Raw genomic sequence first — 27,834 nt, forward strand, 5'->3', positions numbered from 1 at the left:
ATTTGGGTTCCTGGCAACTTTCCATTTCCTGAATATTTTTTTTAAATTTTGTTATATTTTATCCTACGTTTCTGTCTGTTGTCCAGCAAGAGACGCTGTCTTTTTCGCCTCCCCAGATACGTTGAGCTCCTGTCCACTGTTGTTTCCTTGCCTGTTCTTTGTGCCCTGTGGGTTCATGCTCCCCCTCTTCTCCCCCCAGGAGGAAGCAGGGCTAAAACACAGTAGACAAAACATACACCTTATTGGAATTCCGGAGAAGTTAAGAAATGATTGCATTTTAGAGGCTGTTCTTTCCACTTTGTTTTGACCTTAATACTCCTGTCAGCTCACAACTGTACAAAAGCTTTGATTTTCTTGGTCATAACTGTGTAGGTACTTTGAGCTTGGAGGCCACAAGCTATAACTTAATCTTTCCCAAGAGTGTCTGTTTACCAAGCTAGTGATGTCTTCCTTCATACCATAGCTGACCTCTGAAATATAGTCAGCGGGCCACCAGCAAACATTTTTATGCCCAGGCCAAAGAAGGAGCCTGTCTTTCGAACTGAGTATTTCAGGTGTGGGATAGCCAGATGAAACTATAAATTTGTTTCACCTCTCATGAGAAGTAGTGCTTTGAGCCACCATTAGCATTCTTGAACACTTTGGATTATAGATCAGCCTGTTTGCTTGAATCAGAGAAATTACTAGCTTTTTCACTGAAGTTTTTTTTGTTTTGTTTTTGTTTTTAAGTGTTTTCAGTATACTTTTTAAGTAACAGATCCAGGGATGAGGATGGTGAATTTGAAGACTGTGTCTTAAGAATAATCCACATTTTTTACTATCAAACGACTGAACTGTTATTTTTAACATACAAAGTTAAGAACCAGTAAAATCAACAACATGTTGTATGTGCTCCTACTTTATTGTATTCACCCATTTAATTGATTAGACAGTATCTTAAACCATTTTACCACAGATGTATTTAGTGAAATTTATTACTTGCAGACTGATATAACTCATGAATTATTAAAAGCATCAGCATATGGAACCTTCTCTTTCTCATCTAGATTCTTTGAATACGGCTTAGGTTGAGCCATTTAACTGGCTTCTGTCCATCCCACTGATGGAAGCCACAGTCAGATGAGGGTTCTTATAAATGATTGGCTTCCTTTCCGAGCAAGAAGAGGATAAAATGTCAGCTTTTTCCTCTACTACCTGAAAAGCAATCAGGAGCAGCCCTCCCACTCTTCTTGACAGTAGTTTGGCTTTATAGAAGAAGGGCAGGCATTGAGCCAAATGTGAATGTCAGTGCTATATAAAGAAAAAAGTTAAGTAGCTAAAACTCCGATAGTAACTGGAATTTTTAGAGCAGTATTCAGATGGGTTTACCCTGTAAGCTTTCAGAAAGCTAATAATAACTCAGCCTGAACTGCAAGGTTTAATCCCTTCTTTCCTGGTGATGATCCCAGTAAATTGAAGTTACTTACCAAATGTCTCTTCACAGCGATTTGCTCATGTGTAGGACTGGGTTTAGGGGGTAATAATAGTTTCAGAAGAATAGGGTAGTGGTTAGTGACTGATTACCAATTACTAATCAAAGCCATTGAAAAGGACATTTTGGAATCAACCGGAGTTCCAGACCATTTAGGAGCCTGACATTGTGCTTTCTTATCTCTTTAAAATTTGTTATCCTTACCTGTAAAATGAACTATTACTTATTTCATAGGATTATTATGAGATAGTAGTGAAGTAATGTATGTAGGAGCATTTTGTAAGTGGTATTGATAAGGCTGCTAGTGTAACGTTCTATCACATGGAAACATACACTCTAGAATTGGGTGGGACTCTGGAGAACAAAACTGAAATTTACAGAGGGCACAGTTTTAGACCCAGATAGGCTCTGTTGTGTATTTTCTGTTGTTGAATCCTTGCATCCCCAAAGTCGCATTCTGCTAGCTCCATTCCTACAGATGAAGAAGGGGAGTCTTGTTTATTTTTAAGATCTGCGTCTCCATCATCCCATTTCATACATGAGGAAATGGAGGTCTGCAGAAGTGTGGTGACTTGTCTGACGCAGAGATTCTTAGTCCATCATTCCATCTGTTATAATAGGTTATGATGTTGTCGCAGTAATTGTTTTTGTATTGCACACAGACTTGGCCCTGAAATTAATCAGGAAATACAATAGCACCTAATTCAATTATTAGTGTAAATATAGAAAGACTTGTGTCACTGGCTTCTTGGTGGATTAGGTATGCTAAATGACCTTCCCAACTGAACAACAAAAATACTGAATGAAGTATGATAAAGCCTGTTGCTAAGTTGGGTGAAAAGTAAGATACTTGTTGACCCTAAACAAAGTGAAGCCAGGTGTCCTGGGAGGTGCTTTCACTGCAGACATTTGCAGCGTTCGGTGGCGTAGAGCCTCAGCCTGGTTGACTGTCTGAAGCAGGGAGCAGGGGAGCGGGAGAGAAAGTGTGTGGCCTGAGCAAGTTGGAGAATCTATCGGGAGCTTCCTGGGTGAAGCCAGGGAGCTAAAAGAGCCTCTTGAGTGAAGGGGTGAAGAAGCGCAAGTCTGTATTGACCCTGCTGTTGAGCACTGCATTCATAAGCCAGCTTCACATGGTTTGTGGTCCATGTTCGTACTACAGGTATAGTCCAAACAAACCGTGAGAGGAGAATTTCCTCGGAGGTGGCCCTGAGTTGGTGGGGCCAGCAGAAGTAGACACGGACCCTCTCTGTAGGGGTTCGTTTTCAGTCCAGCTCTCAAATGATGAACGTGTCTGTGGAAAATGAGCAGCTCACTGTAAAAAACAAAACAAAAACCCCACGATCAGAAATAAGGCAAACCCTATCAAGAAATAAGGCAGTATCACGAGCGAGAACCAGCAGAAACACAGCTGCAAGGCTTGGGCAAGCTCCAGAAGATAGTGGAGGACAGCGAGGCCTGGCATGCTGCAGTCCGTGGGGTTGCAAAGAGTTAGACGTGACATAGAGACTGAATGACACTTTAGATGATTAAATTCAAAGAAATGGTTTGGAATGCAGCCCAAAGAGACAGAAAATATTAATGAATTGAAGTTACATGGAGAACAGAGGGACAAGGTCCAACATATGTCTAATCAGAGTTCCAGGAGGAAGAGAGAGACAATGGAAAAGAGGCCCATTTTTGAAAGAATAATAGCTGACAATTCTCCAGAGCTGTTGAATGATAGTAGATCTCAGAGCTAGGAAGACCAGCAAACCGCAAGCAGGACAGTCGGAGTGAAACTGCAGTGCACTGAAGAAAAAGGAGCTTTTAAACACATCTAGATGTTCAAGCTCGTTTTAGAAAAGGCAGAGGAACCAGAGATCAAATTGCCAACATCCTCTGGGTCATGGAAAAAGCAAGAGAGTTCCAGAAAAACATCTATTTCTGCTTTATTGACTATGCCAAAGCCTTTGACTGTGTGGATCACAATAAACTGTGGAAAATTCTTCAAGAGATGGGAATACCAGACCACCTGACCTGCCTCTTAAGAAACCTGTATGCAGGTCAGGAAGCAACATTAGAATTGGACATGGAACAACAGACTGGTTCCAAATAGGAAAAGGAATACATCAAAGATGTATATTGTCACCCTGCTTATTTAACTTATATGCATAGTACATCATGAGAAATGCTGGGCTGGAAGAAGCCCAAGCTGGAATCAAGATTGCCGGGAGAAATATCAATAACCTCAGATATGCAGATGATACCACCCTTATGGCAGAAAGTGAAGAGGAACTAAAGCGCCTTTTGATGAAAGTGAAAGAGGAAAGTGAAAAAGTTGGCTTGAAGCTCAACATTCAGAAAACTAAGATCATAGCATCTGGTCCCATCACTTCATGGCAAATAGATGGAGAAACAGTGGAAACAGTGTCAGACTTTATTTTTTTTGGTTCCAGAATCACTGCAGATGGTGATTGCAGCCATGAAATTAAAAGACGGTTACTCCTTGGAAGGAAAGTTATGACCAACCTAGATAGCATATTCAAAAGTAGAGACATTACTTTGTCAACAAAGGTCCGTCTAGTCAAGGCTATGGTTTTTCCGGTGGTCATGTATGGATGTCAGAGTTGGACTGTGAAGAAAGCTGAGTGCCGAAAAATTGATGCTTTTGAACTGTGTGTTGGAGAAGACTCTTGAGTCCCTTGGACTGAAAGGAGATCCAACCAGTCCATCCTAAAGGAGATCAGTCCTGGGTGTTCATTGGAAGGACTGATTTTGAAGCTGAAACTCCAATACTTTGGCCACCTGATGCAAAGAGCTGACTTATTTGAAAAGACCCTGATGCTGGGAAAGATTGAAGGCTGGAGGAGAAGGGGATGACAGAGGATGAGATGGTTGGATGGCATCACCAACTCGATGGACATGGGTTTGGGTGGACTCCAGGAGTTGGTGATGGACAGGGAGGCCTGGTGTGCTGCAGTTCATGGGGTCGCAGAGTTGGACACAACTGAGCGGCTGAACTGAACTGAAACACATCTAGAGGAAAAAGAGGCTAACAGTGAAAAGGTCTGGCTTGCTCCTGTGACCCTCAGTTAGTCTCAGTGGCTCAGTTTCTTTGGATATTAAAGAGTCACAGTACCTGTTTACTCCAGTCCACCCAGATGTGGTTAGACCCCTTCCAAGACCAACATACAGAAAACTGATTTGTGAGGACATTACTGTAAGTAAATTGTAGGAATTCTAAGTTGATAATTTAACTATCTTAGTTTTGTCTACAGCACTGAAAGGGATTTCTGGCCTTCGATTTTCATCTCTCATGTGTCTGTTTAATGTCAAGTCAGGGAGATTTAGCCATCAGCATTCTCCTTATTTTTCAGAGCCGTCAGGTATTTTTTAATGGGTGGGATGAGGCAAAGACGCAGTGCAACAAATAGACTTCAGGCTTGTCCCTGAATCTTTTCCCTCTCAGTGTTAAGAGAGCCCGCTGGCACACATTCTTTAGGTCTCTCATCCTCCAGCTTCCCAAGTCAGCGCACACCCAGGGCAGTGCTGTGCTGCAGAGAGAAGCTGCAGAGGGTTAATGATTAAGGCAACGTGGGCCGCGTTACTGATTGCCCCTTTCAGATCTCCCAGCACCCATTAACATAAATATCATCTCACCATTTTGGACAGGGGACACCACCCTTATGCACGTTAGTAATGCGATGCTAATGCTTAACCCTTTCATTGCCCTCTCTGCTTCAAAGGCCTTGCCCTATGTCCATTGATAGGGAGGCTGTTTGAACCTCAAGGCAAAAATGAAAGGGTTAACTCCTTTTGGTTTTGCCCTTTGACCACTTCAGGATGAGAGGCATGATGAAATACTTTTCAAAGTCTTCAGTGGAAACACATCATGCATAATTGGAGCAAAAAAGAATAAATCAAAGCTTCCCCCCCCCTTTTAGTCTGGTAATTCATAATTGAAACCACATTGAGGTAAGGGTTGATAACTTCAAAACAACCATGAAAACTGCCCTTTCGATCAAGGTAGGGATAGGTAAGGCTGCTCGTAACCAGGGGCTTGAAAGCTTCTGTATAACAAGCCTGTCCTCTCCTTTTCCTTTCTCCTCTGACTTCTCACTTTTCTGTTCTGGCAAAATACCTTCATTTAAATCAAATGTGGGTTGACTCAAATATCTGCTTAATTCTCTTCTTGTCACAGGACGTTATACATAGTGACATAAAAAAAAAAAAAAACTCTGCTATAATAGGGGTTAAATTTTGGATCATCCTGCTTTGAATGTGATTCCTTCTGTGTGGGTTTTGCCTAGTGTAGGTTGAGAGAGTCCTTTCGTTGATATTAGAATGTGTATTTTATAATCCTCCTGTAGTTCCAGCAAGACCCTTTCAGAATGGCTCTAGCAGTTTGCCCACCAGCTTCCTCCACTTTCTGTAGGTAGGTAACTTTGGCCAGGATGGTTTTGGTTAAGGCTCGCGTAGGACTCCCATGACCTTTCAACCAAGGAAGTAAAACAGGATTGCAGGAAGGGCCCAGACAACTTCCCTGTGTGTGAGCCTGCCCAAGGCACACCTAGTTAATTGAGTTGGAATCCCCTGCTTGAAGGAGAAGACCCCTTTGAACTGGTGGTGGGCTTTAAGCCTGATCTCCCAAGGCTTCTCTTTCAAGAGATCCTGCCACCCGAACCCACAAGTCCGTCTCGCTGGCTGGTCTGTTCGCTGTTAATTCATTCACCAGGCTGCTCCAGGATAAGAGATGCGATAGAACTTCTCGAAAGTGGGCGTGGTGATGTGACAGTTGTCATGGCTGTCGTGGATTAAGTTAACAGTCTGAGTTTCTCAGCTTCCCTGAAGAATGTTTGTTCTGAGTGAGGAGTGCAGTGGGGGGAGGGTGAGTGGTGGAGGAAGGAGGTATTTGGCCTCAACGCGCCGTGCACACACTCCTCCTCTGGTATCGCCTCCCATCTTGGAGTGAAGAGTTTCACCGAGCATACCGGAAAGTTCCTTGAGAGCCAGGGTTCCGGGCTGCAGCTGCGGTAGCGGGGCTCAGCCTTCTCCTCTGGCCCCTCTTTTGCTGGGTGCCTGGTTTCGTGCCCCATCGTGCCGTGACTGAGATTTAATCAGGCCGCCGAGTTAATTGCCAGTGCTGTTTGCCTTTTCCCTGGCAGAAGTCAGAGTCTTGAGTAAATTATGGAGGTTTAAATTTGCTTGATTTCCTGCAGAAAGTGGGGTCAGGAGGTCCCAGACTGTAGACACTCTCTTTGGTCAGCCAGCAGGGGGTCAGTCCTTAACGGTATTTCAGAGGTGACTAAACGCTGTTTTTGAAATGTCCTTCTCCAGTAAGTTTTTTTTTCCTCTGGGGGTTGGTCTGTTGACCTTACCCTGGCGGACTGGAGTGTCTGTATGAAGGCACGCACCCCGTTAAAGCTGCCTTTCTCCTCCCCATCACCGGGCTCCAAAGGCAAATGGAATCATGTTTGCGGACAGAGAGGCACCCAGCACAGAAGCCCAGCTGCAGATCAGCATTTCCTGTTTCTGACCTTTTGAGACACAATGTGAAGGTAGCCGTTGTTAATTTATCAGTAAAACAATACTCTGGACAAGAAAGCTTCAAAACAAATCAACAGAAAACCAATCATGAGACTTAAAAAGAAACTTCTGTCGAATGGGCTTTTCATGATGTGGCTTTAGTCTTGAGTCTGAGGTCCCTTGTCCGTGCTCCCCTCCCTCCCTCCTCCCGACCTTGGCCCTGGCAGAGTCTGCCCCTGGCCAGCGAGGAAGCAGGTCTCAGCACTTGCCACTCAGCTTGCCCTGTAGCTGTTTGATTAGCTCCGTCCCCTTCTCACCTCCTCCAGGAAGATGGAGGTGATTCTGTGGATCTTCTGGGCCCACGGGACTTGAGGACCTTGTTGTTTGCGTTATAATTTGTCTTTTTACCTAGCTGTCTTCCCTACCAGATTCTGAACTGTTTGAGGAGAAGGAATTTGTCTTTGCGTCTTTAACCCTATTCTTGGCTTATAGTTTATGCTCAGGAAATGTTGACTGAATGAATGAGCACCAAAAATCATACTGATGGAAAGATTGCTGAGCTGCTAATACTGTTGTTTTGGCAGATGAGAATATGAATTGGAGAGAGCTAGTTTTTTGTGTTTGCTTTCAACTACCATTCCTAGTTTCCCTGATAGCTCAGTTCATTCAGGGCTTCTCGGATAGCTCAGTTGGTAGAATCCGCCTGCAATGCAGGAGACCTTGGTTCAATTCCTGGGTCAGGAAGATTCCCTGGAGAAGGGACAGGCTGCCCACTCCAGTATTCTTGGGCTTCCCTTGTGGCTCAGCTGGTAAAGAATCTGCCCGCAATGCGGGAGACCTGAGTTCGATCCCTGGGTTGGGAAGATCCCCTGGAGCAGGGAAAGGCTACCCACTCCAGTGTTCTGGCCTGGAGAGTTCCGTGGACTGTATAGTCCACAGGGTCGCAGAGCCAGACACGACTGAGCGCCTTTGACTGTCACTTCACTTTCCGCATCCCTGGAGCTCTGTGTTGAGCCCTGGGCTGAGGGCGCATGTGCATCATCTGGAGGGAGGTGCTGTCAGGCTCTCCATTTTACAGGTGAGGAAGCTGAGAGTCACAGAGGAGGTTTTCCACACCACAGTAAATGTCAGCATCCAGGGTCACACTGTTTATTAAATATCCTAATACACTTCTTCAGAATACTTAGCACGATAAGATTGTGGATGCGTATTTTAAAATGAATGAACTAAGTTGGAAACCATTTCAGAGCTTTGATGTCACTCATTTGAATGTACATTAGCTGTTCACACCCATGCACAGAGAACAGAAAGAACACAATTTAGGCTTCATCATTTTTAACAAGTTTTTGTTGAGTCGCACCAAGCACTGTGCTAAGCGCTGAGTGTTAATAGCGGTTATGACTCTGGTTTTCATGACGCTTTCAGGATAGCTAAAATATAATGAATAGGACAGAAAAGAGAAAAACTTTGAAAATAAAAAGTGTATTTGGAGAGGAAGAAGAATCCAGGAGAATCCAGGTGAACCAGGACCCCAGAGCATGGTCAGGTGAAGGTAGAGAGGAAGAAGGGATTCATTTAAGATCCTAGTGCCTGGAAGATAGCTCATGATCACTTAGCCACCTCCCACCTGTTTTTGAGACCTGCGGAAAGTGAATCCCAGGGAAATTGCTGTTCCCATAAGACCATCTGTTGGCTTCCTTTATCGAGTGTTTCTATGTGTCAGGCACTTTACATTTATTAGCTTGTTACTGTTATTAACAGCATCTAGATTGTTAAGAAATAATAAGTAAGACATGTTAATAATTTAGTTATTGTGTTAAGTAACACTACCTAGAAAAGAGCCTCCCTCATAGCTCAGTGGTAAAGAATCTGCCTGTAGGGCGGAAGACCCGGGTTCGATTCCTGGGTCGGGAATAGCCCCTGGAGAAGGGAATGGCTACCCACTCCAGTATTCGTGCCTGGGAAATCCCATGGACAGAGGAGCCTGGTGCCCATGGTGTCACAAAGAGTATGACACAACTGAGCGACTAGCACTTGTACTTGTGCCTAGAAAAGTTGTAGTTTTAACGTGATCTTATAGATTCAGAAACTGAGGTGCAAGAGAGGTTAAGCGCTTTGCCCAGGCCACACAGCTGGTAAGTGAAGATCCTGGGTTCTGATTAAGGACATGTGATTCTAAAACTGACCTCCAATGTGCTGGCTCACTTTTTGAAGGCATTTGCGTCAATGTTGGTGGCATGTCCTATAGTAAAGCGTCAGGCTCGTAACACGGTAGACCCATGCTCAGCGGTTTCTGTGTCGCCTCCATGTTCATCTCAGCGCCTGCGTTTTATGGGAAAGCGTTGGCAAGATTTCAGAGCTTGTTGCGCTTCTTTACGTGCCCTGTCTCCCCCAGTATGCTGCCGTTTCTGCTTCTCCAGTCTTCAAGCCCTGTTGGCACACAAGTGAGCGGTGTGGAAAAATTGAGAGCCAAGACAAGTTACTGTCCGTTTCCCACCCATCCTTCATCTCCTCCCACATCCCATAACCATCCGCTTCCCGAAGGGAGCTGGCATACCGGATGAGACAGGATCTGCTGTCTTGCCAGAGACTTCGTTTCTTCTCCTGGCAGTGCTGTGAAACCAGAGCTGTGATGCCTTTCGGGGGGTTTAAATTCCAAGGGATTCATTTTCTGAAACCAAGCTTTGCATCTCTCAGGGAATTTTCCCCCTCTTTTGAATGTCATAGAGGCATGCGAGTGTGCTGGCGTTCCCCACTTCTCCCGAAGAACAGACCTCATTTTGTTGGAGGTTTAATAGTTTTTCCTCCTGTGTTAGAGGTGTATTTACCTTTTTAAATTTATGTGCTCCCTTTGTGTCAGTGTTATGTATTTGGTGTGTTTTTATTCCATGTACCCTGTGAAATCATAGTGTTTAGGTGGGCTCTTACTTATTGGCCCAGATTTGATCATCAAGAATCAAGAAAACCTTCAGCATTTCTCTTCTCTTCTCTTCTCAGAAAAGAGCTACAAGTAATAAGCTCTGGAGTTTCCCACAGTTCCAGAGTCTGTAAATGGTGATGCTTACCTCAAACTGGGGAAGGACCATGAAACACCACATCCTGGTGTTCTGGAGTCAGACAGCCTGGGCGCTTTCCTGCTCTGTCATGTATACGTTATATGACCATGAACATCATTCACTATTTCTTCTTTCCTTTCTGGTCTGGTAAAGCAAATGAATAGACATCATTCACTATTTGTAATCCCACAGTTTCATCATCTGTAAAATGAGAGTGGTAGCCATCTATTTTGGGGTTGTCATGAGGCTCAAATGAGATAATATATGTACAGCACAGTGCCTCACAGTAAAGTCATTCAGTCTTTACTGAACTCTTTGGAACCCCATGGACTATACAGTCCATGGAATTCTCCAGGCCAGGATACTGGAGCAAGCAGGGATTGAACCCAGGTCTCCCACATTTCAGGCAGATTCTTTACCAGCTGAGCCAGAAGGGAAGCCCAAGAATACTGGAGTGGGTAGCCTATCCCTTCTCCATCAGATCTTCCTGACCCAGGAATCGAACTGGTGTCTCCTGCATTGCAAGCAGATTCTTAACCAACTGAGCTGTCAGGGAAACCAAAGTACTTAGTAAATCTTGACTATTTTGATATCACATATTAAATTATTTTACATACTTCTTTAAAAACATTTTTTGCTTTTCCATTTAAAATGGTGATTTTCAAGCACACGAGTTTTGTGTTGGGAGGGGTTGATGAGTGGGCTGGGTTGGTGAGGGCAGAGAGACCACGAACCTTGGTGATTAACTGTGACTTAGTAGCACAGGGCTACTTCCTGACTTCCGTTTCCATACAAGTCAGGAAACCGATGAGTAAGATAGGAGTAGAAAATGAAAAGGTGTTCCTGCAAAGGTGATCGGATGCAGGGTGGAAACACGAAGATCCAGGCCCCGTCCTAAAACCACAGCTTAATGCCCAAGAGTGATATTGTGGAAACAAAAAGTCAGCCTTAGGAGGATAGTCTTTCCTGTGGTGTCTCTTGGTTGTGAAATCTTAATTATGGCCTGTTGTGGACATTTTGGCGTTAATATCCTGATGACATTAGGACTCCAGGAATCCCATTCGGTCTCCTGGAGTTCCCATCCATGTGCATTCCATGTGCGTGTGTGCCTTTCCTGCCCCACACTGTCACATCTGGCAAACAGCTGCTGTCATATACGTGGTGATGGCTGTCCGTCAGTGATATGGATGGGGTTGATGGGGGAAACCTTGGAGATCCCAGAGTATGAAAAGACTAAGGAGCGTGAGCAGCCAGAATAACAGGCCATTTCATATTCAGCCTCCTCCTGGTGAAGCTGAAGTTAGGTCCTAAAGTTAGGCTTTTCATGTAAAAGCACGTGAATGTAAATGTAACTCATGCCACTGAAATGTACACTTAAGTTTGAAATGGCAGGTTTTGTGTTATATTTTACCAGTTTTTAAAATTTAGCAGTGTAATATACCAAAGCCATTGCATACCTTAAATAGATGCATTGTTTAGTACATAAATTATTGGGCTTCCCCTGTGGCTCAGCTGGTAAAGAATCTGCCTGCAATGTGGAAGACCTGGTTCAGTCCCTGGGTTGGGAAGATCCCCTGGAGAAGGGATAGCTTACCCAATCTAGTATCCTGGCCTGGAGAATTCCATGGACTGTAGAGTCCATGGGGTCGCAAAGAGTTGGACACAGCTGAGCAACTAAACCACCACCCCTCTGCTTCTTCTATTGTCTCTGTTTTCTCTGACTTCTTGTGTTTCTTTTTGTTCATTTGTTTTCTATTGTTCATGCTGAAGATGTTCTTGAAATGTCTGATTCTAGGATCTGTGGAAGCTCTAAAAAGCTGATCAAAAGCTTTTTGTTTAAGAGAAGCTTGTTACCTGGAGGGCTTTGCTGTGAGGTGATGGGGCCTCGCTGTAAGGTGATGCGGCCTCCCTGTGAGGTGATGGGGCCTCCCTGTAAGGTGATGCGGCCTCCCTGTAAGGTGGTGGAGTGGCAAGTAAACCACATGGCTGCTAGTGTTTGGGTCGCTAGAAGGGGAGGAAGCTGTAGAGCTCATCATTCAAAATTTAGGCTCTAACTGCATTTTCCTCTCTTCAGTACCTATGTTTCCATGTCTAGAGCTTTAGGTTTTTCAGAGAATCAACCTCCCTTCTGTAGCGTGGGTAAGGAAGAAGCGTGGTTTTCTGGCTGAGTGGGCAGGTGGTGGGAACGCTTGTGCCCTGAGCCTGTTGCTGCTCCTTGCACGTATTTCAGCTGTTCCTCCTGTGTTCGCCCTCCTCCTCTTACCTCGTGAGGCCCGCCGAGCACAGCCCCTGGGCCGTTGTGGGGCTGACAGTGGGACTTGGTTGCCTTGTTGTCTCGCCACCGCCTTTGTAGCACTTGGGTTGCAGCTCTCAGCCTTCTGCTCCGTCACCACTTCTCCAGCCCCTTTCAGTCTTTCAGAAGCATGTTGCTGCTGCTCATCAGCTGCTGTCTCTGTTCCCATTTCATCGTCTGGGTAGATTTATATTTTTTAATCTATTAATTGCCGTTTTAGTGGGTTTGGGGAGGGAATGGAGATAAACGCATGTGTTTAATCTGCCATGTTTAACTAGACATCTCCTCTTAGCTGCAAAGATTCTCTGGTTCTTTTTTTAAGGGTATCAGAGCCAAACTCAGTTAAAGAGCATCAGTGCAGATTTTGAGGTGGGGAAGACTTTGAACAGTTGCTTGCCTCTTGGATTGGTCATGGTAGAAACTACATCGAGTCTCCCGTGTTGCGGTTTATTGGTCATGCTGAGAAGGAGACCAGCACCATTGTTACTAGATCCTTCTCTGACCCACATTAATCTGTTCTCTTGCAGAAGTGGGGCAGTGTGAGCAACCCTCTCTTCCTCCCCCTCATCCCCCCACAATCTCAAGGTTTCACGGCCATCGTCCTCACCTACGACCGAGTGGAGAGCCTCTTCCGGGTCATCACCGAAGTGTCCAAGGTGCCCAGCCTATCCAAGCTGCTGGTCGTCTGGAACAATCAGAATAAAAACCCTCCTGAAGGTAAGACGAGCGGAGAGACGGTGTGTCCAGGAAAGGCCCGGTTTGGACGTTTTGTGTTCGTCTCAATGGGATCGAGTTTTTTTGATGGACAAATGATTTGCAGCCTTTGTCTTAAATGAACTTTCCTGCTTTGTCAACAGTAATGCCATTCCTGAGGCAGCATGACCCTGGTTTTCTCAGTCATCTTGTTCTTGTTCTAGGGTGGCCGGTTTAACTCTTAGCCCATGGCATGCTCTGTAGCCACAAGTGTTTGAGGGCTTAGGAATCAATAGGATCAAAGGCCATCAGCCTTGGGAAAACAGATCTCAGCTTCCCTCAACCCTCTCAGCTGATTTGTTTACATGAAAAGTCAGTTTAAAAGGCATTAGTTTTCTCCTTCCTTATCTCAGCTCTGATACTGTGCTCTTCTTCAAAAAGGACGGCCTCACCTCTGATGGGCAGAGTCAGCAAAGTGCGCCCTCCCAGGCTTGAATCAGCTCCTTAAAGTGACCCCTCACTGGAAGTTCCCACCAGCTCATCCGTAATCACTCTGTCCCTTGCCTTGGCCACCCCTGTAATCTGCTGACTGGCAGCTCGGGCTGAGCCTGTTTGATTCATTGGATTTGTTTTTAATTCAGGACGCATAATGTACGTTCCACCTGCATTTCGTTTCTCATTCAGTCCGTCTATTATGGATCCTAATCCCAGGGACTTCAAAGCCCCTGCCCTTTATAGCCTATTAAAGCCAGGAAGTTTCTGATGGATTAGAGCAAGGAATGAGTTTGAAGTTTGTAATGTGCACCACTATCACCGATAAGGTCTAGTTTATTGCCTGACAGTAGTATCTGCACTTTTTATGGCTGTTCCCGTTTAATTGGTTATCCTGAAGTCGGGATAGTCAACCTTGGAAAACCCAGTAGTAGATCCCTAGTCTAGGCTGGGAGAAGAATATACTTCTGTCTGTGAGGCAAATCAGGATTTAAATGCCCTCTTGAGACTTTAAAATTTTTTCCTTGGTGGGACTTTTGTTCTCTGCATCAGTACTTGCTTTTTAGATTCAGGGGGCCACAGTTTAGTAAACAAAGTAGCTCTTTTACGTGAAGGCCCATAGTACGCCCTGAGGCACACGGCGTTTATCGTTGTTGCTATTCTCATCTTTTGTGCCGGGTTGTTTTCCTCCCAACATTCTTGGATTTTTTTTTGTTTGTTTGACTCTCAATAAAGGGGACAGAAAAGGGTAGAAGAAAAAGAGGATGTTGGCACCTTCTCAGAGGGAGAGAGGATGAAACTGACGGGAAGGGGGAGGAGGAGGAGGCCGAGGGGACAGAACGGGACAGCAGGGAGGCTCTTCAGAGCCCCAGGTCCACCCAGAGTGAGTGGATCGGAGGCACTGGATTGCTCATCTGAGTCTTCATTCATAAAGGATGGGTTGTGTTTCAGAAGGAAGGCTGTGTGTCCCTTGTTGGAGCTGGAACAGCTGTGTGTCGTATCTGCAGTCACCCTGCTGCATGCCGAGGCCACCAGCTTCCAGGGCGGGAGCACCCCAGCTGCACCCCACCCTCCTGCCCAGACAGGCAGTGCTGCTGCTAAATGCAGAAGAGACGTCTCCTTAGAAACCCGGGTTAGCCACTTTGGGCATAAGGTGACTTATTTAATGTGACTTTGAGTCACTTCTTTGGAGCAAGTATCACTGCAAACTGTGAGAAAAGAGAAATAGTTTTCTTCCTTCTTGGTCTAAGGTCCTGCCTACATTGCTGTCACTAAAAGCAAGAGCACAAACCTAGGTTCTGGAGTTGGGTGTTTAGTTTTAATTTTTGGTACACCCTACCAAAGTGTAGTGGTGAATGTCATGACCAAGAGTGTAGTTTATTTTTGAAATATTTTGGCTCTAGAGAGGAAAGAGCCCTCAACTGATGAGGCCCAAATTTTGACACATTCAAGGGCCGGACCAGCTTTTTTTCTAACAGTGGTTTTTAGGTCAGGGCTCTGGTTCTGGCGTTGTGGTTGTTTGGGGAGAACATGAACTGTGTTTAATCTTCTGTGGGGTGTTTGTTCAGTTGGTAAATGGGGCTGTCAGCTCTGGCCCTCGTGCCAGCAAAGGCATCTGATTTTTCATGTACGGCATTAGTAACATATATATTTTTTAAAAGACAAGTCCAAGGCTTTGAAATATTAGAGGCAAAAGTGATGTTTTTCACTTTCTCTACATTTACTAAAATAAATATTGTGGTTAACATGTCTGCTGCTGGGAGGATTAGTGTAGGCAGAAATCCCTCCCCTCTACTTTTTTTTTTTTTCACTCTCCAACCCAACCAAATAGTATTTTCTTTTTGGTTACATTTAAGTCTAAATTGCTGGGTTTGAAGTTTAAGTAAATACTTAGACTAGGCAATAGAAATTTCCAGCGAGCTTTCGTCACGTTGGTTTTGAGCTCTGTCAGACGAAAGAGGCGAGCCACTGCCCTCCTCCGACCTCAGCTTTTCAGTTTCCCGGCTTGATGGATATAGAGGTTGTTAGGCTTGGCCCCTGGCCTCAGCCTGAAGGAAGCTGTTACATCGTACATTTCAGATAGGTTTAACTCAGCCTTCTGTTTTAACTGATTTCAGTTTTTAAATTTGAATTGATCTCAGGGAACTCCCCTATGGCCACCCCAGCTTCGGGTTGCTACTTCCACAGTTCTTAATAGGCAGGATGGGATTGGCTGAGCGTTGCAGGGCGGTCTGTCGGGATGGAGGCCATCGAGAAGCAGAAGCAGGAGTGCCCTTCCTTCCAGCTGAATTCAGGGACCGTGGGGAGTGAGGGTCTGGGGACCCGCTGTTCACCAGGCAGGTTGAGGACTTCTGGAGGGAGCTCAAGATTTGTACAGAGATAACCTGATGGTTGATTTTGTGAATCTGTGGTTGTGTTTGACAGTGATCCCCAGGATGGACTTGGGGTCATCGTCGGACAACCTGAACATTTCGTAGTACCTTTGCCAAGTTGGAGAATTCTCCTAGCTCACATGGCTCCTGGCATCCAACTTGGAGAAAACTGTTAATCAATACATGTTTTTTAAAAAATCCTTAACACAAGGAGTTCTTTTTCTCCAAGTTGGACTAAAGCTCAGAACTGTAAAGTTATCAGGTCAGCTGGCTCAGCTGTTTGTTTTTCATAAATTTGGCAATGTTTTTGAGAAATCTTATTTTTCAGACTACTTTGTGTGAATGGAAGGTGACATTTCTGTTTTGCCGGCTATAGATTTGCAGGATGAGACACAAGCTGCAATTCATGCAGTTCCATTTAGAGGTTAAAAGAATAAGGAAAAGACCCCACCTGGGCCAAGCAGTGGTGGAAGGACCCGAGGTTTCTAGCTGTGACACTGTTTCCTTCTGCTTGCTAAGGAGTCACCCCCTGTTCTTCTGTCTACACCGCTTCAAAATGTCAGAGGCAAAGTGAAGTTTGTAAGACTTTACAAGAATCCATTTGTGAAGATGCCTGGGTAAGGAAGATCTCCTGGAGGAAGAAAATAGCAGCCTATTCCCGTATTCTTTCCTGAAAAATCTCATGGACAGAGGAGCCTGGCGGGCAACAGTCCAAAGGACTGCAAAGAGTCAGACATGACTGAACCACTACGCACATCTGTGAAAATGAGAATGATACAGTGTTGTTACAACATGTATCGTGTACCTTTTATATCCAAGGAATGGGAACCGTGCTGAGTGCTTTACACGTATTGTCTCTACTGCTTATAACAAAACTGAAAGAAGCTGATATTATCCCCATTTACAAAAGTGAAACTCAGATTAACTGAGTAATTTGCCCTAGGGCTCCCCTGGTGGCTCTAACAGTAAAGAATTCGCCGGCAATGCAAAGACCCGGGTTCAATCCCTGGGTTCGGAAGATCCACTGGAGAAGTGCATGGCAGCCCACTCCAATATTGTTGCCTGGAGCATTCCATGGACAGAGGAGCCTGGTGGGCTACAGCCCATAGCATCACACAGAGCCGGACACGACTCAACGACTAACACGCACACGTCAGAGGTCTGCAGAAATGAACACAAGTCTCTCTGGATCCAAGCTCATGCTCTATGCCCCGAGCCCCACTGTGTCTATTCAGATTGCTGTTTAGCAGCAAGGAGATCATGCTTTGTCAGGTCTCTGATTTGGGATTATGCAGATCAACCAGGTTCTTATCAGGGTCTCGAAGAGAGGCAGAAAAATAAATCTTATTCTTTTGAAAGTACTAACGGAAAGAAAAATACAAGTCTTCTGTTCTTTCTCACTTATGTTTTTCTTTCCTACCTTGTATTCCTGTCCTTTTTTTTTTTTTTTCCAAACTGTATCAAAATCCTATATCAGAATTATCTTCTTTAAGGCAGGGAGTAATTATAATGCTTCTTTGGCTAGCCACTTTCTTGTTCCCGTGTTCCACAGAAGGGATACAAAAGCCCAAGGAAGTTGGATCCCCTCCTTAGAGGCCTGTTCTATTTGAAGCTGTGAAAACAAGCAACTGGGAGTTCTACTTGGAGTCCTTCCTTGTGGTCACAGTGGTTCATAGGGAGCTGGACCGTTGAGATGGAGACTTCTTTTACCAAAGCTGCCTTTGGCTCTCCAGGCCCAACTCAGGACAGGAAAAGGTAATCACCTTTCCAAGAAAGCCACGATTCATTCTACATTTCCATCTGTACCCATTTAGCTTTCCTCACTTGCTGAAACTTCCCTATCAAAGACCTTATCAAGGAAGGTTGTTTTTAGACATTGTCTTGAGTAATTTTCTGGCTACACATAGGAAAAGAATGTGGAAAACTCTCTGTTGAAGATGTGGTGCACACTCCCTGGGTGAGAGGGACTCTCATCCAGGGTCGAGAACATTGACACGTCACGCAAGCAGCTCACCTGTTTTCTAGCCTCTTTCTGTATTGCAGAAAGAGAGGCTGTTTGCTGCCTTGTGAAATTTCCTTGGCAAGAGTTCCATGTTTCTTGCCAACGGAACTGTTGGCAAGTTAGGTTTTTTCAGTTCTAGAGGATTAATGGCAGGGTTTCCGCTAGTCTCAAAGTGAACTTTGAAGATAAAAGCTGAGGACATGCCACTAGACTGTTGGAGTGATGTACGAGATCTAACGTGTGCCTCTTTGCCACCACTACCTAGGGTTCATCCTTTGGTCTGTAAATAGGCACAGACTTGCAAGGGAAAGCACAGCCAACGTTTGGTGGACGTTCTGCCACGTGCTGGGCACTGAGCTGCTAAACGCATTCCTGTTCCTCCTCACGCCTTGCCACAGGTGGAGATGGTGTCACTATCCCATCTTCATAGTCAAAGAAACAGGTACAGAATCACGGACTTGTTCAAGATCACATAGCTGATAAGGAATACAAACACCTGAGATTTGAAGCTCTTTCCAAAGACTGTTCTCTCTGTGAAACGTGACTGGCCATACAGCCCTCAGAGGTGTCTTGTTTGGTCCCTGAAGTTGGTACATTTCACGTGGAAGAGCACATAGCGTTGCTGAAGGCATTTCGTTCCATCAGAACATTCTTACCGACTTTGAGCCTGAATCGGTTTCCCTGTAACTTTCACCCAGGCGTTGGTCACGCTTCTAGCTTCAGAAGCCATAGAGAAGCCATTCAGAAGCCTTTCATCTGGGAACCCTTCTGATAGCCCTAGTGTGTTAGTCAAGGTCCAGGTGGGAGACAGAAACCACACAGCAACTTGACCAGGAAAAGTTCAAGTTTTAACTAGGAATTGTTAACGAGGACTAGGAGATTGGTGGCTAAAGGGTGAAGAGAGCTCCCGAGATATAGGAAATCAGCTTGGGGATTGAGAGCGCCTCCCCCAGCTCGGTCTGAGATTCAGACCCACTGCATGGTGAAGCTGCTCAGGTGCCACAGGCTGAGTCTGGCAAACAGGAAACCAGCAGCCCCTTTGGATACCCACGGAATTCAACGGGAAGCCATCCGGGGGGTGTTATTGGACTCAGAGGGGTACTGGCGAGGGCTTCAGTTCCTGAGGAACCACCTGAGGGCAGAACCTCAGCTGAGTTGCTGCTGAAGGTATCACAGAACTTGCCAGGAAACTGCCTGCAGAGGAGCTGCCAGACTCCTTCGGGAGCCTGTTGGGGTGTCTGTAGAACCTGCTGGGAGCCTCCCTTGGGGGTGCCGTCTACATGTGCTGGAGAGGGGTGCTGCTGCCTACCTGCTGGCCAAATACCGAAGGAGCAAGTGAAAAAGGCACACCGGAACCAGGAAGCAAAGCCCTCACCTCCCAGCGTCCCTCCAGCACCTGCTGCTGACGTGTTAACGTCACGTCAGCGGGCAAAGGGGAAATGGTGATGGGGCTGGCTGCCAGTATCACCCCCAGGGCAGTGAAGGGTGAATTTGGAGCTGAGAGGCAGTGCATGGCATATTCAGTTTAAAGAGATCCTGGATCCGAGGACCTGTACTGTCCTCGTCAACTCCGCCTATCTCCCAGTTTGTTGGTTCTTCTGTAAGTGTTTGTGTGCTGGTCGCTCAGTCATGTCTGACTCTTTGCGCCCCCACGGCCTGTAGTCCTCCAGGCTCCTCTGCCAATGGAATTCCCCAGGCAAGGATTCTGGAGTGGGTTGCCATTCCCTTCTCCAGGGAATCTTCCCGACCCAGGGATTGAACCCTGGTCTCCTACATTGCAGGCAGATTCTTTATCGTCTGAGCCATGCTGGGCAGCTCTATTGCAGTACCCAAATCTAAATACAAGGTCTCATACAGAGGTTCTCAAAGTGCAGTCCGGGGACTGCTGAGCATCCCTGAGGTCCTTTCACAGGGTTGGTGAGGTTGAAATTCTTTCTCTGAGAATGCTGAGTCACCCTGCGTTCCCACGCTTATATTTTTCACGTGTGCATAGTGGGGTTTTCCAGGGGCTGCCCAACATGGGATGACATCACCACTCTACTGGCTGATGGAGGGTGTGCTCGTGTGTCCTGGGTTTTAAAGTTTCCTTGGTTTTCATTCAGAATATAATAAATTGTGTGTGTGTGTCCCACATAAATAAAACCTCTTTGGGGATCTCAACAGTTTTTAAGAGCACGAAGGAATCCTGACACCATTTGAGAACCACTGATCTAAAGATAACCACTGATCTAGTTAGAGCTATAACTTCCTTCACTTTTAGGTATTACAATTTATTCATGTTTTCTAAGGATTTGGATTTATGACAGGGATTTCTTTTACTTAACTGGAAGAGGGAATGGGAAGCAGAGAAGAATAAGGATGATTGTTTTTGTTCCAGATTCAGAGAAACATGACATTTTCAAGCTGCAGTAAACGGTGCAGGTCCTATTTGGTCTTTGATGCTAAACAGACTTAGATTCAAATGCTAGCTGTATCATTTAGCCCTAACCCCAGCCAATGTACTTAACCTCTCTGAGCCTTGTGAATCCTACTCTGTAAATAATTTCTGCTCCATAGACTTGTCAGGAGGATGAATGACAGTGCACCTGTAAAGTATCTGGCATATACTGGTTGCTTAATGAAGGTTCCCTTCTCTCTCTCCACTTACTCTTACCCTGAGAAGAAGGGACCTGCCTAAGAACCCCATGGGAAATGCAGAACTCAGGTCTCCAGTCTCTTAGTCCTGTGCCTATCCATTTATTCTGAAGACAGTTTTTGATTATGTCATTCTGGACCAGGTTAAGTATTGATTAAAAGGGACTGACCCATTGGATCATTTCTTTGGTCTCCAGTCCTTTCTCAAACATGCTTTTTTTTGGAGTTGAACACATTTTTAGACCCTGAGCTTTTTCAGGCTGTGAAAGTATTAGTCGCTCAGTTGTGTCTGACTTTTTGTGACCCCATGGACTATAGCCTGTCAGGCTCCTCTGTCCATGGAATTCTCCAGGCAAGAATACTGGAATGGGTAGCCATTCCCTTCTCCAGGGGATCTTTCTGACCCAGGGATCGAACCTAGGTCTCCTGCATTGCAGGAAAACTCTTTACAATCTGTGTCACCAGGCGTTTTAGGCCCTAGGCTTATTTAGAACTTAAGGACTATCTTCTTCATATATATATATATATATGTATAGGAATATCTTCTTTAATTACAGGGCCTCGCACTTTCACAGGCCTCTTCCAAGAACCTAGGAGCACCTTACCTGGACACATTGTAAATTATGCAGAAGTAAGATATTTAATATGATGTCTGTTAGAGCAACCTTTTTTCCTCCTGATTTTCCCTCAGTCATACTTATCCTTCGGTATGATAACTTCGGAGTGGCCACAGGCATTTTGGGGCTTCAAGACTCACAAAACTAGACCATCCCACAATTATGTGTTGGGTTTCTGGAAGCAATATGATACCTTTCCGTGCTCATCTGACAAATGTTGTGTGAAGAACAAACTGCCCTCTGTAAAGAACCCTGAGGTCTGTGGACATAGGTCCTGTACCAAAGAAGTGTTAATTTTATTCTGTGCTAAATGCATCACTTTAAAATGAGGAACCTGAGGTTGAATTGCTTCAAAGTAGAATGGGAAAAATGTAAGGCGAGTCACAAGTTCGTGGGTCTTCAGTATACCAGAAAATCCCATGTAATCGGACCTAGAAATTTGATATTTACTCTGTAAATTGGTCATGATGAGAACCCAAATCCAGTGAGTCAGGAGAGAGCGGCTGTTGAGCGGTGAGGTGCTGAGTTAGGAAAGCTGAACTCATTCAGGGCAATGGTTTTGTGAGGGTGGCTTCGGCGGCCTTGGGAGCCATTGGTGGTGGAAGTGGGCACTCTCATCTTCTTTCAGCAAATGTTTCCCAGAGGGGCTGCAGGCAAGTTTGGGGCTGGGTGTACACACCCGGAAGGATTATGCAGAGGTGGCCAGGTGGTCGAGTCCTGGTGTTCAAACCATGGGCCTGAGAATGAGGCAGACAGGGCCCATGCCTGCTCCTGCCCTGTCCCTGTGACCTTCATCAAGTCGTTTGGCACCCCCCACCCCCACCCCCAGCCTCTCAGTTGTGCCTTGGAGCCTGTTTGTGGATTCTGGTTAAGACAGCATTGAGCAGCAGCAGTGTTGTAAGGATGTAGAGAGAAGAGAAGTATTTATGATATATTATAAAAATTCATCTTTAAGAATGCCCTCCTGTAGTTGTGCATGCGGTTATTGTTTTTTCCCCATATTCTTATTTATTTTTGGCTGTGCTGGGTCTTCGTTGCTGTACGGCCTTTTTCTCCAGTTACGGAGAGTGGGGGCTGCTCTCTAGTTGCAGTGCGAGGGCCCCTCCTTCCAGTGGCTTCCCTTGTTTCCTAGCGTGGGCTCCAGGGCGCACTGGACTTCAGTAGTTGGGGCTCCCGGGCTCTAGAGCAGCGGCTCAGTAGTTGTGGCACACAGGTCAGTTGCTCTGTGGCATGTGGGATCTTCCTGGATCAGGGATTGAACCCACATCTTGTGTATTGGCAGGCTGATTCTTTACCACTGAGCCACCGGGGAAGCCCTACGCCTGTGGATTTCATGAGAGTCACAGCTTTGAGTTGCTTCTTCTGTCTTATTTGTGAGACACGGCTTTTACCAGTTTATCTTTTCAAAGAAGTTAGAAGAGTCATAAATACCTTGGTTTTTTTTTTTTTTTCTTTTTCCAGATTCTCTGTGGCCCAAAATCCGGGTTCCATTAAAAGTTGTGAGAACAGCTGAAAACAAGTTGAGTAACCGCTTCTTCCCTTACGATGAAATCGAGACAGAGGCCGTCCTGGCTATTGATGATGATATCATCATGCTGACCTCTGATGAACTGCAGTTCGGTTATGAGGTAAGGAGGTCTCAAACAGTGTGTTTTCATATTTAATATTTATTGCCCATTATTGCTTGTCTTGCCTAATACAGAGGGTTATATTTCATTCTCTGAAGTTGTGATTTGTAATAGCACCCAAAAACCGTGCTTGGGAGTGTGGGTCACGAAGCTGTTCTTTAGAGCTTCGTGGAACCCCTATTCCAAAATGACAGTTGTGCTGACTGCCAGTTTGGGGAACTCCCAAGGAGGGTCCCAGGGGACGTCTTCAAAAGAGCATCTATGAGATTTAACAAGCGCTTTACTGATGTCTCCATGAAGAGCACTGCCCAGACTCAGGCAGCTGGGCATGGCCACAATAAAAACATCAGTAAGTGAAGAAGCTGGCGACACTGACAAACAGAAAGCAGACCCGCTGCTGGCTTGCCTTCTGAGTTTGAAGTGCAGAGGCTGGCTGCCTGTCTTTGGGGAGGAGCATTCTCTATCACCGTTCATTCAGGGAGGCTGATGGATTAGGCCGGGTTCAAGGGTTAAGTATGGAGACCAGGAAAGGTCTCCCCAGGGGAAAGTGCCAGAGCTGAGGCCTGGTGAAAAGCACTAGGAATTGATGCGTCCTGTCAGGGGGATGTCCGCGAGACGCGTGATGGCGACAGGCGGAGGCCCGGGGCTGCGGGGGCGAGTCGGGGGTATCAGAGCCAAGCAGAACAGTGTGCACATCAATTAACCACAGCCGGCACCAGGGAAAGTGGGGGCATTTATCCCCAAGACTCATCCTGCTTTGGGGAGAGAGGTAACCATCTTCTTTAGTTGACTCAGGATCTGTTAAATTTGAGGTTCTAAGAAATCATGAAACTTTATTTAATGAAGCCATATTTGGTACATGTGTTATAGAAATTTATTTTCTAAGCCTTAAAAGTGGATTTTTATTTCTTATTTTTTAAATTATTAAAGTAAGATAACACGTTTATAGGAGACTTAGAAAATACAGAACAAAGTTACATATAGTTCTGCTATATATTACAGTTCTTTTTTTAAAGTAGGTAAATTAAGATTTTTAGTTGGAGTTTCAATATCAGACTTTCAAAAATTAATAGAATGAATATACAGAACAGTAGAAAGATATAGTAGACCTGAAAGGCACCATGAACCAATTCAGCATAATTAAGATTCATACAACTTTCACACAATAATAGGATACAAATTCTGTTCAAGTTCCCATAGACTGTAAACTAGGAGGCATTGGAACATAGCCAGGGACATAAAACAAGGTGCAAAAATCTCATGGTCTAAAGGTATTGAAATCATAGAGTCTGTTCTCTTACCACTGTGGAATTATGTTAGAAATCATATTTTTGAAGATATGAAAATAACACCTATTTTCCACTGCAGCATGACATTTACCAAGAGATATCTTTGATTTAGCCATTAAAAGCCTCAATAAAGTTAGAAGACTGAAAAACAATACAGTTATTGCAGAGAAGAAAGCATTTAAATAAGAACTTAATATCAAAGATACTTTAGAAAACCTCATGTATTTGGAAATTCAATGTCCACTGAAAGTGGATTTTAAAGGGAAGAAATAGGAATCCCCCCTGTGACCACCAGCACCAAAAATTAGAAGCTCATATTCCCCCAGGTGTAATCCCATGGACTGTAGCTTACCAGGCTCCTACGTCCATGGAATTTTCCAGGCAAGAATACTGGAATGGATTGCCATTTCCATCTCCAGGGGATTTTCCCAACCGAGGGATTGAACCCAGGTCTTCCACATTGCAGGCAAACGCTTTACCCTCTGAGCCACCAGGGAAGTCCTTTTTATATATAGACATAAATAATTTAACATATATGGAAATATATATAAATAATTATATATAATGCATATTATATATAAATAACTATATATCAGTTCAGCGCTTAGTCGTGTCTGACTCTTTGCGACCCCATGGATTGCAACATGCCAGGCCTCCCTGTCCATCACCAACTCCTGGAGCTTACTCAAACTCATTTCCATTGAGTTGGTAATGCCATCCAACCATCTCATCCTCTGTCATCACCTCCTCCTCCCACCCTCAGTCTTCCCAGCATCAGAGTCTTTTCAAAGGAGTCAGCTCTTCACATCAGGTGGCCAAAGTATTGGAGTTTCAGCTTCAAAATCAGTCCTTCCAATGAACACCCAGGACTGATCTCCTTTAGGATAGACTGGTTGGATCTCCTTGCAGTCCAAGGGACTCTCAAGAGTCTTCTCCAACACCACAGTTCAAAAGCATCAATTCTTTGGCACTCAGGTTTCTTTGTAGTCCAACTCTCACATCCACACATGACTACTGGAAAAATCATAGCTTTGACTAGACGGACCTTTGTTGGCAAAGTAATATCTCTGCTTTTTAATATGCTATCTAGGTTAGTCTTAACTTTTTTTTCAAGGAGCAAGCGTCTTATAATTTCATGGCAGCAATCACCATCTGCAGTGATTTTGGAGCCCAAAACCATAAAGTCTGCCACTGTTTCCACTGTTTCTCCATCTATTTGCCATGAATTGATGGGACCAGATGCCATGATCTTTGTTTTCGGAATGTTGAGCTTTAAGCTCAACATTTTATAATTATATATAATGTATATTATATATAAAATGTATTTATATATCCATTGAGTATAAAAGAAATTGTTGTGAAACAGGCTGGTATGTGAATACCCTGGTCGACATCATTACTGGCCAGTGAAAGGCATGAATGTAGCTAGTACATAGACTCACCTTCCTGGGTTTATTTCCATTCATAGAGATGTGTTTCCTATCATCACACCTAAGGTGTTGGGGATTTTTCATACACTATCTTTCCCTTTTTTTAAAAAAAGCAAATTACTTATTTCTATAGCCAACTCATGGCAAACAGACCTGGTTTTTTTCTTGCCAATGTTTTCTCTCTCCATTATATATAATGGCTTCAAACTATATCCTTGTGTTTGTTTTTGTGGTAAAAGGAAGGTGGGAAATAGGAACATTTCAATGAGGAAAGGTAGCCAAGATGGACAGAGCGCTGCCTCTTTGCTATTTGCAGTCAGTCTAAATGAAGTCTGATAAAAGAAAGGTACCCTGGAAGAATTCCTTTCAACCATGGCTTAAAATCTTGGGATCTCAGGAATATTGCAGCCTGAAATCTCTTTCAACCTTGAGTTCATTTAGAGCGACAAAAAGTGTATTGATGAGAGGAAGTGCAAAACCCAGAGGAACTGAGCTTAAATCTTCATCTCTTCCCTCTGAGGCCCTGTGCTTACTCCACGTGACCTCTGAAGCAGTCAACTGTGGATCAAGAGGTAGGGGCAGGGACACCCTTCATCTCTAGTAACGGGGGTCTTCTCCAGATGCTAAGACAGGAGTAACTTCCCTAACCACCATCTACGTGCTGCTTACTGTGTTGCTACCGGTTTGCTGGCTGTTTACATACACCAGTGGAGACCAGTCCTGGGTGTTCACTGGAAGGACTGATGCTGAAGCCGAAACTCCAATACTTTGGCCACCTGATGAGAATAGCTGACTCATTTGAAAAGACCCTGATGCTGGGAAAGATTGAGGGCAGGAGGAGAAGGGGACGACAGAGGATGAGACGGTTGGTTAGCATTACTGACTCAGTAGCCATGAGTTTGGGTAAACTCCGGGAGTTGGTGATGGTCAGGGACGCCTGGCGTGCTGTGGTTCATGGGGTTGCAAAGAGTCAGACATGACCGAGTGACTGAACTGAACTGAACGATCTTTTCCCAAACCTCCTAGGCAGTTATTGGGTTTTGTTGGGTTTTTGTTTTTGTTTTTGTTTTCCCCTTTCTTTACTGAGACTAAGCAAGATTAGATGACTTCCCTACAGTCACACAGCTAAATAAGTGGGAGAGTTGAGATCTGAATCCAAGTTTGGGTGACACTATATTGTCTTCCTTGAGGATTTTACCATGTCAGAGACTACTGGTCCTCAAAAGTAGTCCTCAGAACCATCTTCTATCACTTGTCCATCACTAAATTACCTTGGTACTAAAGAAAACAAATTTATTTCTCAGGCATCCCTACCACTGGTGCTCTAGGGTGCTGTTGTAAAGTTACCTCTTGCATAATAATTAATACTATGAAAAAAGTTAGTGCTGGACCCAAGTTTCTGTTCTGTCACCGTGGATGACTTATGTAATCTCTCTGGGTTGTAGTTTATTCTTGCACAGAATGGTGCTGACAGTGTCTGCTTCGCTGGGTTCTTATGTGCATTAGATAAGATTGTGTAGCGGAGAAGGCAATGGCACCCCACTCCAGTACTCTTGCCTGGAAAATCCCATGGATGGAGGGGCCTAGTGGGCTGCAGTCCATGGGGTCGCGAAGAGTCGGACACGACTGAGCGACTTCACTTTCACTTTTCCTTTCATGCATTGGAGAAGGAAATGGCAACCCACTCCAGTGTTCTCGCCTGGAGAATCCCAGAGACGGGGGAGCCTGGTAGGCTGCCGTCTCTGGGGTAGCACAGAGTCGGACACGACTGAAGCGACTTAGCAGCAGCAGCAGCAGCGCCAGTGCACGGGCAGCGCTTAGAAAGTGCATGTTCTGGCTGGTGGGCTGCGTGCTCTGCTCTTTATGAGATGCTTCATCAGCTGCTCTACCATGACTGCTGCCGTCCTTCTCGTGATCCAGTGATTCATGGGGAGGGTTTGTGGTTGTTTTCATCATTCAGAAGGGATAGTGCTCTTCTGGGGAGGGTACCCAGTTTTGTGTTAAAATCAGAAGACAGAAGAGGATGGTACTCCTAAATCCTGTTTTTTTATGCCAAAGCCTGGGATTATTTTCATGTAGACTTGATGGATTAAGAGAATAAACAAATCAGTTAATAAAAATTTATGTCCTAGGGGGGTTATGTTGGAGCCCAGAATTACTTCTTTGTCACAGTTACCACTGTGTGTTAGGATTATATCTATCTTGTTGACTGTTTTTCGTCCTTCAGCACTCAGATCAAAAGAAGCTTTCAGAAAGTCTCCAGATTGGAGCACTCAACCTCTTTGTAAGCAAATAATTGTGAAGTGTGTTGTTTAGTGTCTGCTTTTCTTCTAGAATGGAAGCCCCATAGGG

General features: G+C 44.9%; 1 protein-coding gene across 19 annotated transcripts in view; it reads left to right on the forward strand.

Moving 5' to 3' along the window:
- The window catches only part of EXT2 (exostosin glycosyltransferase 2), a 149,420-nt gene that overhangs the window by 82,719 nt on the left and 38,867 nt on the right, over positions 1-27,834 (forward strand). For all 19 annotated transcript variants that reach the window (XR_015142331.1, XR_015142332.1, XR_015142334.1 and 16 more), the window contains 2 exons: positions 12,853-13,042; positions 22,597-22,763. Coding sequence is in view for 15 of the 19 variants with exons in the window: in XM_086341228.1 (XP_086197354.1) it covers positions 12,853-13,042; positions 22,597-22,763 (357 nt within the window). In the remaining 4 variants the exon portion in view is untranslated. The remainder of the gene's footprint in view (positions 1-12,852; positions 13,043-22,596; positions 22,764-27,834) is intronic.

The sequence above is a fragment of the Bos grunniens genome, chromosome 15 (assembly GCF_055505025.1).
Source record: "Bos grunniens cultivar Pamir isolate PY7600 chromosome 15, Bosgru_T2T1.0, whole genome shotgun sequence".
NCBI lineage: Eukaryota > Metazoa > Chordata > Mammalia > Artiodactyla > Bovidae > Bos > Bos grunniens.